At 66.7% G+C, this 13,400-nt stretch overlaps 2 protein-coding genes across 4 annotated transcripts in view; both read right to left on the bottom strand.

Moving 5' to 3' along the window:
* Positions 1 to 2,983, bottom strand: part of LOC144277516 (potassium channel subfamily T member 2-like) — a 39,626-nt gene extending 36,643 nt beyond the window's left edge. For all 3 annotated transcript variants that reach the window (XM_077838339.1, XM_077838340.1, XM_077838341.1), the window contains exon 1: positions 2,895 to 2,983. In XM_077838339.1, coding sequence (XP_077694465.1) covers positions 2,895 to 2,983 — 89 coding nt within the window. The remainder of the gene's footprint in view (positions 1 to 2,894) is intronic.
* Positions 2,984 to 5,806: 2,823 nt separating this feature from the next.
* QTRT1 (queuine tRNA-ribosyltransferase catalytic subunit 1) lies at positions 5,807 to 13,084 on the bottom strand. The gene is made up of 10 exons (XM_077838361.1): positions 12,854 to 13,084; positions 11,799 to 11,867; positions 10,599 to 10,737; positions 9,478 to 9,556; positions 8,816 to 8,931; positions 8,123 to 8,261; positions 7,493 to 7,568; positions 7,196 to 7,305; positions 6,743 to 6,827; positions 5,807 to 6,512 (listed from the first exon to the last, which is right to left on the bottom strand). Exons 1-10 carry the CDS (start codon positions 13,082 to 13,084, stop codon positions 6,360 to 6,362), a joined length of 1,197 nt encoding a protein of 398 aa, XP_077694487.1. The 3' UTR covers positions 5,807 to 6,359.
* Positions 13,085 to 13,400: the final 316 nt, after the last annotated feature.

Genomic DNA, 13,400 nt, shown 5'->3' with positions numbered 1-13,400 from the left:
AGAGATCTGGCTCCAGGCGGCCTCTGCCCAAGGGGAAGGAGCAGGGGCGACGGGGGGGGAAAATGAGTTGAGGTTGAAGAGGATATCCCCCCCACTCCTTCCTGTCCGTCCCCCCCGCATCTCCCTGCAACAGCCCGGGGTGCAGCTAAGCTACCCCCGTATCCCTCGCTCCAATGATCAGGCGCTGGAGTCAGGCAGCAGCTGGTGACTGTCGCTGGAAGCAGGCTAGGAGGAGGAGGAGGAGGGGTGTGGGTGGATTGGGGGATGGGGGTGGGAAATGGGCTTCAGGGAAGCTCTGAAAACACCCCCCCACCACCACCCCCCAGTCTGGGCTTGCAGCTTCGTTAACCCCTTAGGAGCTGCTAGATCCCAACAGCCCCAGGCCACCGAGACTCGGGTCACTGGAAGCACAGACCCAGACCAGCCTCACGCTGGGCTTCCCCCTGCCCCCAAGCTCTGCCAGTGCCCCTCACTCCTGACCTGCAGCGCCCTGCTGCTAACCCAGCCCCAGGCTCCTCCCACCCCCCCAGCTTCACGGGTGCCCCTCACGCCCGACGTGGAGCCCCCCTCTGTCCCAGCCCTGGGCTCCCCCAGCCAGCTATGCTGGTGCCCCTCACCATCCAGCCCCAGAGCAGCAGGGACTGGCTGGCCCAGGGGGGTGGGGAATGGGACACGAGGCCTTTCCCCTCAAGGGGACAGCGGCTCCAATCTGACCCCAGGGGCAGGGTCTCCAGGGGGACTGGCTGGCTCAGCCGAGAGGCTGGGGACTGCATGAGCCATGGAGCGTCCCCCGGGGGATCCCTCAGAGCAGGGCTGGGGGTGGGGCACCCAGCCGCTGCCTGGAGTCCTTGCCCCCACATGGTGCAGCAGGGGGGCTCTCACTAGGGCAGCCTGTGCCCACACTGGAAGTGCCCCATGGACACGCGACACTGTGGGGAAAGCCCCCAGTGCCTGCAGCGGCCCGGGGGGACACTGCAGCACCATCCCATGCCCCATGCATGCCAGTCAGCGCCAGGGAGACCCCCGGGGACACCAGACAGAGCCCCACGCACAGTGCCCCACGCACTGCCCCAAAAACCCACCCCGTCCCCTGCCCTGCCACAGGGAAAGCGCCCAGCTCCACACACCCTGCGGGACCTGCCCTCATGCTCAGCAGCTCCACACAGAGCCGCCGAGGCCCCTGCTGTGCCCAGGGGAAGCCAGGCAGCCCCCCGGGAGATGCAGCAGCCGCCAAGGACCCTGGGGCGCCAGGTGACACCTCAGGCGCTACGGAGAGCCACCGAAAGCCAGCCGGTGGCCCCTGCCGCTGCCCAGAACCACCCAACATGGGCTTCCCGGTGTCCCCAGGACCGTGCCATCCATTCTGGTCCGGAGCTTACACCTTCCCCAAGAGCTGGGGGGAGAACCCAGGAGTCCTGGCTCCCAGTGCCTCCTGCTCTAACCACTAGACCCCACTCCCGTCCCAGAGCTGGGAACAGAACCCAGGAGTCCTGGTACCCCACCCCCCAGATCACCAGACCACGCTGCCGCTCCCTTCCGCCCTGAGGTGACACCTCCCCATTTGTCCCCATCCCTCCGGCTGAGGGCCCAGCAGCGGCAGGCGACACTGGCATCAGCAGGGGCAGGGAGCATGGGGGAGGCTCTCGGGGTGGTGGCACCGATCAGGGGAGGGAGATTGAGCCCCCCTACCCTGTCCTCAGAGAGGGAATGGGGGGCAGGAGAAGACGAGGGGCCACCCAGCAGAAATCACGCACCCAGCTCCCAGGGCAAAGTGCTTTGGGCAGGCGGGCAGCAGACTCAGAGCCCAGGCCGAGAGCCCAGGGAGGCTGCGGCGGGCAGCACGGGAACCAGGGCACGGGGGCCCCGCCCCAGAGAGCCCGACGCCCCCAGGACTGCCTGGGCACAGCTCGCACCAGAGGTGGGCTGGCAAAGCTGGAGCAGGGACCAGCCTCTCTGGGGCCCCCATCCAGCCCGCCCCGCGTGCCCCTCGCCCAGACCCCCCACCCTGCCAGTGCCCCGTGCGCCCCTCGCCCAGACACCCCACCCTGCCAGCGCCCCATCCAGCCCGCCCCGCATGCCCCTCGCCCAGACCCCCACCCTGCCAGCGCCCCGTCCAGCCCGCCCCTCGCGCCCCTCGCCCAGACCCCCCACCCTGCCAGCGCCCCATCCAGCCCGCCCCGCGCGCCCCTCGCCCAGACCCCCCACCCTGCCAGCGCCCCATCCGCCCACCGCGCGCCCCTCGCCCAGACCCCCCACCCTGCCAGCACCCCATCCAGCCCACCGCGCGCCCCTCGCCCAGACCCCCCACCCTGCCAGCGCCCCATCCGCCCACCGCGCGCCCCTCGCCCAGACCCCCCACCCTGCCAGCGCCCCATCCAGCCCACCGCGCGCCCCTCGCCCAGACCCCCCACCCTGCCAGCGCCCCATCCAGCCCACCGCGCGCCCCTCGCCCAGACCCCCCACCCTGCCAGCGCCCCATCCAGCCCACCGCGCGCCCCTCGCCCAGACCCCCCACCCTGCCAGCGCCCCATCCAGCCCGCCCCGCGCGCCCCTCGCCCAGACCCCCCACCCTGCCAGCGCCCCATCCAGCCCGCCCCGCGCGCCCCTCGCCCAGACCCCCCACCCTGCCAGCGCCCCATCCGCCCACCGCGCGCCCCTCGCCCAGACCCCCCACCCTGCCAGCGCCCCATCCAGCCCACCGCGCGCCCCTCGCCCAGACCCCCCACCCTGCCAGCGCCCCATCCAGCCTGCCCCGCGCGCCCCTCGCCCAGACCCCCCACCCTGCCAGCGCCCCATCCAGCCCGCCCCGCGCGCCCCTCGCCCAGACCCCCCACCCTGCCAGCGCCCCGTGCGCCCAGACCCCCCACCCCGCCAGCGCCAGGGGCCCCCCGCACCTCTCGTCGGCCTGCCAGTCCCCCAGCAGCAGGTCGCGGAAGCGGTAGCGCGGGGGCAGGGGCAGAACCTCCTTCTCCAGCTCCGCCATGCCGGCTCTCGACGCCGCCGTCCCGCCGGCGCTCGCCTGCGCCCCGGCGGCTGCCGGGCACCGGGCGCCGCTAGCCAGGGCGGCCGGCTACGCCCGGGGCCCAGGGGCACGGCGGGGCGGCGCGGGCGCCCCGGAGCCGCTCGCCGCCGCCGCCCGCTGCCCGGGCTGGGGAGGGAGGCCGGCAGCGGGCGCCATCGGCCTCGGCTCGCCTCGCCGGCCGGGGGGCGGCAGGTGCCCGGCTCCTGCAGCAGCCTGGGAGCTGCCCCCGCCCTGGCTGCCCCCCGGGGCGCTGCCGCTAGCCCACGGCCCGGCCCCCGGCGCTGAGCGCGGCTCGGTCTCCGGCAGGGCCGGCGCGGGGCGTTTCCAGCAGGAGGGGCCGCGCCGACCCGCCCCTCGCCGGGGGGCTGCTGCCCGGGCTCCCTCCCTCTTAACCCCTCGGGCTCCGGGGACAAGATGCTCCTCCCTGCCCCGCTTCTAACCGCTAGCCCCCACGCCCCTCCCAGAGCCAGGCTAGAACCCGCCCCCCCCAAAACCACTAGCCCCCACTCCCCTCCCCGAGCTGGGGAGAGAACCCAGGAGTCCTGCCTCCCACCCGCCCTGCTCTAACCACTAGACCCCCCTCCCCTCCCAGAGCCAGGATAGAACCCGTCCCCCCCAAAACCACTAGCCCCCACTCCCCTCCCCGAGCTGGGGAGAGAACCCAGGAGTCCTGCCTCCCACCCGCCCTGCTCTAACCACTAGACCCCACTCCCCTCCCGGTGGTGGCCGTGAACCCCTGGCGGCTGCATTCACGGACAGCCTATCGTGCGCACTCAGGAAGAGACTCCAGCTCCTGGACCTCTCTGTGTGCGCCCCTGCGTGTGTCTCTCCCCCAGCACCATGGCGCCCTTCCTCTCCCCTCTCGCACCCAGCTCCCCCCCCATCCCCCGGCCCTGTTCTCTGCCGCTTCTCCTAGGCCAGGGCACCTCACCCCCACCCTGCCCTCCACGGCGAGCTGCTTACACTGTGTCCGTGCATCACGCCAGGTGCGGCCTGGCATAGGAGATACCTTGCAGGTGGGCCCAACCCATGTATGGCTTAACCCCTTGGTTGCCAACTGCTCTACGTACCTGGGTCCACCACAGCTGGAAGCATTGCCCTGGGCTGGGGATATGTGCCAGGGGAGTGCCCGCCCTGTGATTTTGATGGCCCAGGCAGGGGGACCCCGGCAAGGCCGGTCTCTTTCCCTGGAGGGTTTGCAAAGCTGAATGTGCCCAGAACTGAGGAGCTGCAGCACTACCCTCTCCTACCTGCAGCCCACCAGGAGCCCGGGCAGTGCTACCCCTTCCCAGCACCCTCACCCCTGGGCTCCTTCCCGGGCTGGCAGGGACAAGAGGAACCCGGCTCAAAAGCAGGATGGATGGAGCAGGCAGGGTTAACAAATGCACCGGATCTTCCCAGCCCGCTGCTTTACCGGGCACAAGCCAGGGGGGCGGGAACAGGAACCCACCAGGGGGGAGTTGCGTTGGGTGGCTTAGAGAAAGGGGGCCTCGGAGCCAGGACTCCTGGGTTCTTCTGGTACCCGATCACCCCTCCCCGCAGCAGCCCCTGCTCCAGGACAGCAGAAGCCAGCGCAGGGTCCCCATCAGGATGCCAAGAGCACTGACCGTACAGCCCCCTGCACGCACCCAGCAGAACCTCCCGAGCTCGCTGCAGCGCCACCAGGGCCCCGCTTTCGCCAGGCACCTGCTGCCACCTACTGGCCGACGGGGGAACCTCCCATTCCCAGCGGCTGGCCCCCCGGGGATGCTTTCCCCATGGAACAGATCACAACCTGCTGGGGGGACCCCCCTGGGGCTGGGCTTGGGGAGCGGGAGAGGCAGGAGTGGGGGCTTGGAAGGGGATGGGAAACGCACAGCGCCACGGGCCGCAGCCGCTCCTGTTCTAGGCACCTCGGGCGCTGCCCCATTTGCCCTCCCAGCCTGCTGGGGAGGCAGGGCTATTAGTGCCACTGGACACATGGGGAAACCGAGGCACGGAGACACTACACCACTGGCACGAGATCACACAGAGAGGCTGCAGCACAGCAGGGACTTGAAGCCAGGTCCATGAGGCCTGGTCCATGAGGCCCCAGCTGGTATCCTGGGCCCTGCTTCCCCACCCCCGCCCCCAGCCCAGTGCATAGGGACTGGGGCACCCCGTAGGGTCTGTAACAGGCTGCTGCTGGAGAGTGGCTAGATCTTCCCTGAGCTAGATAGTGGTGGATAGTGGTGGTGGGGGGCCCCACCCACAAGCCCAGCTCACCTCCAGGCCTCGGCCACGTCAGCAACCCTCAGGCACCAAACAGGTCGGAGGTGAGCACTAAAGCTTTCCCCAGACAGCACAGGCCCAGCCCTGCCTCCCAGCGCTCCTGTTCGCTCCATGCCCAGAATGGGGGGTGCAAGCACTGGTGCTGTACCGCTGTTGAACAGATGCCATGTCCCACCCCAGAAGTGGCTGCATCTGAGCGCAGGGGCAAAGGACCCCTGTAGAGACCACCCCTGCACCACAGCCTAGAGGCGGATGCTCTTGAGCAGGTTCAGACCCAGCACAAGGGATGCAGAACAGCTCAGGTGCTCCCTCCCACTGTCCAGGCTGTAAGGGGATTTGCCCACCCTTCCATGTCACAAGCAGGCATGTGCCCTGCCATGTAGGTGTCTCTGGCATCCTGCAGCGGATCCAGGCAGAGGGAGGGGGATGTCGTGCACCTGCCAGACCAGACCGGTGTGGAGGGGCCCAGTCTTTGCCCCAAGCCAGCCACACCCCCACAAGTCAACTCCCCACGACAGGCTGATCCATCTCCACTGGCAGCTTCACAGCCTTTATTGGGGGCTGATGGGCAGTGCCCGGCCCAGTGGGGAGCAGAGCACCTGGCTCTGCCTCGTTAAAAACCCAACCGTTAATTACAAACCGTGTACAAATGGGGGACGGGACAGTAAAACAAAAAGAAAGCTTAAAATCATTCCCAGGCCCCCTTCTTAATGAGCTTGGAGGCTGCTGGGTTTTAACTCTTTTGACCCCACAACCCAGGCCCTGGCACTGCTCCTGCCACGAGCCCGATCGAGGGCTCCCGCGTTACCCAGAACCCTTTGCACAGAGGAGCTCTGTGCTGCAGACTCACCGACCCCCCCTCGTCCCATGGTGGAGACGCTACGAAGAGCCGTCACCGCTGGGCATGGGCATCAGAAGATGGGGCCGGCTGGGCTACAGGTCTGACCCCTCCGACTCCCGGGGTATCTGCTGGGGGCGGGAAGAGCTGGGATAATCCAGGTCAAGAAGAGATTCTCTGTGCTCCTCCAAGCTCATCTTCTTTGGAGGGGACAGGGAGTGAAAAACAACCTCCCCCCCCACCCCCCCATCACTCCAGGGTGATATTGACCGAGGCCAGGGCCTCCACAGCCCATGGCGGGTATCGCTCCCGGCTGCCATACATGGTTCTCATGAAGTCCCGAACGAACTGCGGGAACCTCTGCTCCACGATGCTCTCCCGGATCGACCGCATCAGATTCAACTGTAGGGGAGGGGAACAGATTACACCCTGAACAGCTCAGATACTTCCCACGTCCCCTCCCCACCGACCGGGGACAGACCCAGGGGCTCGCCACACACCCAGAACCCGCCTGGCTCCCGGGAGGAAGCAGCAGCAAATTTAACAGCCCTGCTGCGCCCCCCCAGCCTCCAGGGCTGTTAACGCCCGGCCTAGAGGGCAGCACTCCGGCGGGTGGCGCCCTGGGGACCCACCTGGTAGGCGATGTTGTGTACTGTGAGGAGGTGCATGGCAACCGTCTCGCTGCGGACCAGGGCATGCAGGAAGGCCCGGCTGTACCTGGGACGGGGAAACGTCATGGTGAAGGAGGTGAAGGCCCCAGGAACCGACCCTCCTGGGGCAGCCTCGGAAGGGACAGAGCTCGAGAGACGCATGGGAGCCCCTGGCGACGAGCCACAGCTGAGAGAAAGGCTGGGATCGGGGGTCAGTACCCTGGGGTGAGGGCAGCTCTGTCCTCCACCCCCCCTCACCAGGGCAGGAGATCCGTGCCGAAGGTGGGGACCCAACACCCCCCACCCCCAAGCACCAACTCACTTTGAGGTGCCCAGCACAGCAGCTGGCTCCCAGCCCATCAGCGGGGCGAGGTGGCCGCCACAGGGAGGGGAACGACCCTTGCCTGCCCCCCTCCCCCGACCCAGGGCACGCACCTGCGGCAGGTGGGGCAGTTGCAGTTCTCGTCGATGGGCCGGAAGTCCTTGGCGAACTGCTTGTTCTTTACTGGCAGGGAGCCCCAGGGCACCAGGGCCGAGCCGAAGCGCTGGGAGGGAAAGGATCCGGCTGGTCACTGGGACTGTGGCCAACAAGGGGTTATGGGGTGGGGTGTGTGATCCCAGTTACCTGCCCATCACTATGGGGCATCCCAGCAAACAGAAGAGCAGCCCAGGGTGTAGACAGACAGACTGACCCCCCCACCCCCACCCTGTTCCTTGAGTGCAGCCACTCACCGCTGTCCGGGTGGGGAAGACGCAGTCAAACATGTCGCAGCCCAGGGCAACGCAGACCACCAGGTCCGTGGCATAGCTGGGGGTGGGGGAGACGACAGCTCTGCAAACTGGCCCGTGAGCACATCGGGTCTCAGCCTAGGGCCCCAGACACCCAGCACAAACCTGGGGAACCTCAGTAGAGGGAGCGAGACGACCCAAGGCCCTCTGGAGGGCAGGGTGAGGCACATGGGTGGGGAAGGGGTGTTAGAATTGGGGCCCTGCCCTGCCGGAGCGTGGGCCATACCTGCCAGCCCCCGGGCATCACCCTCTTGGTGAAGGGTCACATGCTCCCCTCCCATGACCCAAGAGGAAGTGGGGTAACTAGGCAGCCATGTTTCGGCTTCAACTTGCACACTAGGCCTCAAGCGCCTGAACCCCCTTGGTTCCCCGCATGAGGCACTGCTGCCCCAGGCACCTGAAACCCCTAGGTTCTGCAGCATGAAGCACCCCAGCAGCAGCAGGTGCTTAGTAGACGGGACAATCCCTGAGCCCAAGCGGAGGGAACCAGTCCCCCGAGATGCCAAGCCCAGTCGAAAGCCCCAGAAGAAGGGGGGAGCCAGCGAGTGGATGCTGCTCGGCGTCGACACCTACCCAACCCCCATGAGATAGCGGGGCTTCCCCCTGGGGAGATGGTCGGTGCTGAGGGTCACCATCCTCCAGAAGTGATCCTTCGCCTCACCGCCGCTCAGCCCCCCGATGGCGAAGCCGGGCACGTCCCGCTGCGTCATCTCTGGGGATGGAAACAGAGCTAGGAAGGTCCCGTCCCTAAGGGGGAAGGGGTAGGGCAGGATCACTCCTACCCATGCCCTCGTGAGGGTCTCCACAGGCTAAGGGGGAAGAGGCAGCTTCTACACCCCCTTCCTTCGCCTCACCCCCAGAGCATGCCCCCATCCCACAGGGTTAGTCCCCTCCAGCAGCTCTAAATCCTACCCCAAAGCCAGCCGGGAGCTTCCCGCCACAGGCATCATGGCCCCACACAGCTCCCACGACCACAGTAGGGCTGGCGAGCCCAGACCAGGCCCTGCCCGGCTTCCCGGCAGCTCTGGAGAGGGGAAACCGCTCAGCAACACAGGTACGGCCGCCCGAGATTGGGCCCGTGCCAAGGAGCTCACGGTCTATCTGGACACGGGAAGAATTACCATTGTCCAGATGAGAACTGGGGCCCAGAGGGAAGCAGGGACTTGCCCACGGTCATCCCAGCCCCCAAGTCCAGCCCATCCATCTCCGGGCTCAGAGCATAGAGACCAGCTGTTACCGGAGGGAGCAGAGCCAGGTCTCCGTTACCTTCTAGACACTTGGTTCGGAGGGCAGGGTCCAGCCCACCCTGGATGATGGCGAAGAGGTTCTGCTCATCGGGTTTGCTGTTGGCGGCAATGCAGCGGTCCAGCCAGCGAATCGACCTGCAATGCACCCGGCCCGCTCAGTCCCTGCCACCCCACAGGAGAGTTGGAGACAGCGGGGCCTCATGGATAGAGCCCTGGACTGGGACTCGGAAAGGCTGGGTTCTGTTCCTGGCCCTGCCCCCCAACCTGCTGGGTCACCCTGCGCAAGCCGCTTCACTGCCCTGTGCCTCAGTTTCACCATCTGTAAAACGGGGATAGTAATGATAGGGACCTGCTTTGGGAAGCACTTGGAGATCGATGGACACACAGCTCAGCCACACGGGGGGGGGGGGGGGGGGGCGGCGCGAACTAGGCGAGACGGGAACGCCCTCCACCTGCCCACAGCTGGGACCTGCCGGCGGCGATGAGGCTCCGGCCTGCCCAGGGTTAAACCCACCCCGTGGAGCGAATGGGGCGAGGAGCCTGGCACCCTACCAGGCTCCTAGGGCGAGGGATAAAGCAGGGGGTGGAGGAGCCCAAGTGGGGCGCTTGCTTGGGGAAGGCTCAGCTGGGCATTATCCGCCAGCCACAGAGGTGGGGGGGCGCTACAGAGATTGGACAAACCTGTACATGGCTTCCTCCACCCGGGGCCCCGTGACGGTGCTGCTCACCACGTCATCCAGCTGCATCATGATGTCTGAGCCTAGGAAGGGAACAGGGAGAGGCAGCCTGAGCCAGGAGCCTGCGGCAGCTCCCACTTGCCTGGGGAGGGCCCCGCGAGCCAGGGGAGGGCCAATCTCTAGGTGGATGGCTCTGATTCTCTGCCCTGAGCTTCACATCCCCTCCCAGAGCCCAGAACAGGACCCAAGACTCCTGGCTCCCAACCCCCTGCTCTCCACTGCAGCCCACTCCCCTTCCAGATCAGGGAGAGAACCAGGAGTCCTGGCTCTCAGCACCCCCAACTCTAACCACTAGACCCCACTCTGCTTTAACCAAAGGAAAACCATCCACAGCACTTAATGTCTTCTGTGCTTTGAAGACGTTAAGAAGTGGGGGTGGGGGTGTTATTTACCCACCCCTCTGGGAGCATCTGGCACTTGACGTGGTCTGAGATCCACCAGACTCATTCCACTAAGCAGCCAGCCGACGGCCATGACTTTCCGTCGTTCCCGCCGCCGGCAGGATTCGAAGGAACCAGAGTGACCCGTTCCCTGGTATCTCGCGACACTGGCGTGGCAGTATTCGAGGCCACATGCAACCCACGGAAGCAACACACCAGGGCTCAGCCCCACCGGGAGCTGGATTTCCACAGGCAACAGGGGATTAGGGTGGCAGAACGTAACAGAAGTGGGGAGGTCTGGCCAGAGCTCACCACAGGGCCTGAACTCCGTGTGGAGCTTCAATAACCACAGGAGCGGATCTCACTTTCCCACTTCTTCCCCCAGAGCACAGCAACCCTCCCGTACTGCCCCAGGGCACTGGGATAAACACTCCCAGATGAGCGCCCCACCCTGCCCCGGCAGTACAGCACTGGGGTCAGCACTGCCTCCAAAGGGACAGTGCCCCCCACTGAACCGGGGCTGCAAGGGCGAGTGCTCCCTCCTGAGTTACCAGCTCAGACTCAAAATTCTTTTTCTAGGTTGGTCTGCACCTTGGGGATGCCTTTTTAAAGGATGGCCCCATTGTGTACAGCCACTGGTAGGCACCAGGGACCCAGCCAGCGGCTCCCAAACAGCACAAGTTACCCAGCGTGTTCTGGATTTCAATGGATTTCTCCGGCGTCAGCAGGATCTCTTCCCCATTGTACGGAGACTGGAAGCGGACACCCTCCTCCGTCACCTCGGACAGCTCCACCAGGGAGACCATCTGGAACCCGCCGCTGTCCTGCGAACAAGCCCATTGAGAGCTAGAGAATACCAGGCCAGGGGGTGCTGAGATTTAGGTCAGAGATACTGTCTAGGGGTCACAGGTGCAACATAGGGAGAAGGGAGGCTGGATAGCTTGAGGGAGGGGGACGGAGACTCCAGGCCTCTGCTTTGAGCCCACTGCAGGCTGACAGTGGCCCATCTACCTCAGTTGTTCCATAGGCCCCCATCACTGGAGCATCTGAGCACTTCAGTCATTAGTGAGCTTCCTTACAATGCCCTCTTTACAGATGGGCAAACTGAGGCACAGGTAGTCACTGACTTGTCCAAGGTCCCGCAGGGAGTCAGCGGCAGAGCCAGGAATCAAACCCAGATCCCCCAAGTGCCAGACCACCGCCTTCACCACGAGGCCGCTTGCTAGTCATCCTCTCCCAGGTGCTCAGTGAGGCAAATGGCGCTAAACAGCAGCCTCAGAGGCTTCCCCGCTCGCTGCTGGGGGCAAGGGGCCCCGCTGGGGCAGCACAGAGGCATGTTAGCCACGGGCAGGAGCTTGCCCTGCTGGTGCCCAGGCTGAACCTTTAGATACATAGTACAGAAACCGCTTCAACGTGGGACGTTCCACTAGCACTAAAGGTACACTCTGTATTATCTATTAGGTGTATTACGGTAGCACCTAGGTACCCATCGTGGCCCATTGTGCTAGGGGCTGCACATTATGTATTACGTGTATTACGGTAGCACCTAGGACCCCATGGCTGTACGAGGTGCTGTGCAAACCCTGAACAGAGCAACAGTCAAGAAAAGCCCCAGATAAGAAAGGGTTAACACAGGGGAAACACACCGGGTCTCCATGCTGCAGCCCAGCTCTGAAATGTCATGGCACACTGCCGATAGGGGCCCCAATCCTGACCACCCACCCTGCCCAGAGGGGCCCCCGATTCACCCCCCCCCAGAGCCAAGCTCCCATGAGAAGCTGCCAGAGTGCCTGGCTTCTAACCTGCTCCCCCTCTCACCACCAACCCACAGGGATCAGGCCTCTGAAACCCGCCTCCTCGCCCAGCCCTGGTGAGCCCCACTCACCGTGAGCAGGTTCTGTTGCCAGTTCATGAACCCGTGAAGGCCGTTGGCTTGTTTGATGAGCTCAGGCCCCTGAGGTGGGTTTAGAAGGGTGGGAAAAAGCTTGGTTAGAAATTTGAACACAGGCCCAAGGATTCTCCAGAAATCAGAACTCCAGAAGCACCAGCTAACGCCCCCCCCGCAAAAAAAAACAACAACGAACAGGCTTTTACATCCACCCCACAGACTACACGGAGATTGCAGGGACAGGGGCACTCACTGACCTCATGACCACGTGGCAGGTGAGCAGGGAGGGTCAGACAACCACAAGCCTCACTCATAGCCAGGTGGAAAAGTGTGTGTGGGGGGGGAATTAGACCCCTGGGTGGGGGGGGCGGTCGCGCACCGGCCTCTCACGCCCGAGAGGGGGTGGGGGGGCGGTCGCGCACCGGCCTCTCACGCCCGAGGGGGGGGGTGGGGGGGCGGTCGCGCACCGGCCTCTCACGCCCGAGGTGGGGGGGTGGGGAGGGGCGGTCGCGCACCGGGCTCTCACGCCCGAGGTGGGGGGGTGGGGAGGGGCGGTCGCGCACCGGCCTCTCACGCCCGAGGTGGGGGGGTGGGGAGGGGCGGTCGCGCACCGGCCTCTCACGCCCGAGGTGGGGGGGTGGGGAGGGGCGGTCGCGCACCGGCCTCTCACGCCCGAGAGGGGAGGGGGTGGGGTGGGGCGGTCGCGCACCGGCCTCTCACGCCCGAGGGGGGGGGGGCGGTCGCGCACCGGCCTCTCACGCCCGAGAGGGGGTGGGGTGGGGGGGTGGGGGCGGTCGCGCACCGGCCTCTCACGCCCGAGAGGGGGTGGGGTGGGGTGGGGGGGGCGGTCGCGCACCGGCCTCTCACGCCCGAGGGGGGGTGGGGTGGGGTGGGGGGGGCGGTCGCGCACCGGCCTCTCACGCCCGAGGGGGGGTGGGGTGGGGTGGGGGGGGCGGTCGCGCACCGGCCTCTCACGCCCGAGGGGGGTGGGTGGGTGGGGGGGCGGTCGCGCACCGGCCTCACGCCCGAGGGGGGGGGGGGCGGTCGCGCACCGGCCTCATGCCCAGGTGGTAGGTGTTGCCCAGGCAGATGCGGCAGCCCAGCCCCTCCAGCTGCCGGGCCGTGATCCCCTTCATGGTGCCCTGCGTGCCCACGGGCATGAAGACCGGGCTGAGCACGGGGCCATGCGGCAGCCGCAGCTCGCAGGCCCGGGCCTTGCTCAGCCCGCACTCGGCCACCACGCGCAGGGACAGCGCCGGGCCGCGGCTGCTGGGCGCCGCCATCTTGGCCGGGAGTCACGTGACGCCTCCCTAGGCGCCACCATCTTGGGTACGGTCACGTGATTCCGAGCCGCCCTCGTTGCCTGGGCAACGCGGGAGCGGGGGTCGCAGCGCAGCTGTCATGTTCAGGCTTCAGCCTCCCCACTAGGCCCGAGCCCCCTCGTGCCCCAGAGTGATACCCCCCCCCCCTCTGACCCAGGCCCCCTGCTCCTGCCCCGAGCCCCCTCGTGCCCCAGAGCGGTACCCCCCCCACTCTGGCCCAGGCCCCCTCCTCCTGCCCCTCCATGGCCCGAGCCTCCTCGTGCCCCAGAGCAATACC

Source organism: Eretmochelys imbricata, chromosome 20, assembly GCF_965152235.1.
Source record: "Eretmochelys imbricata isolate rEreImb1 chromosome 20, rEreImb1.hap1, whole genome shotgun sequence".
Lineage (NCBI taxonomy): Eukaryota > Metazoa > Chordata > Testudines > Cheloniidae > Eretmochelys > Eretmochelys imbricata.
This window is presented reverse-complemented; position numbering and strand designations above follow the sequence as displayed.

Coding starts and splice junctions, on each gene's coding strand:
- QTRT1 (XM_077838361.1), bottom strand. CDS start 13,084: ATGGCGGCGCCCAGCAGCCGCGGCCCGGCGCTGTCCCTGCGCGTGGTG. Junction 11,868..12,853: donor ACCACCTGGGCATGAGGCCG/GTGCGCGACCGC, acceptor AACCCACCTCAG/GGGCCTGAGCTCATCAAACA. Junction 7,306..7,492: donor TCTTCCCCACCCGGACAGCG/GTGAGTGGCTGC, acceptor TTTCCCTCCCAG/CGCTTCGGCTCGGCCCTGGT.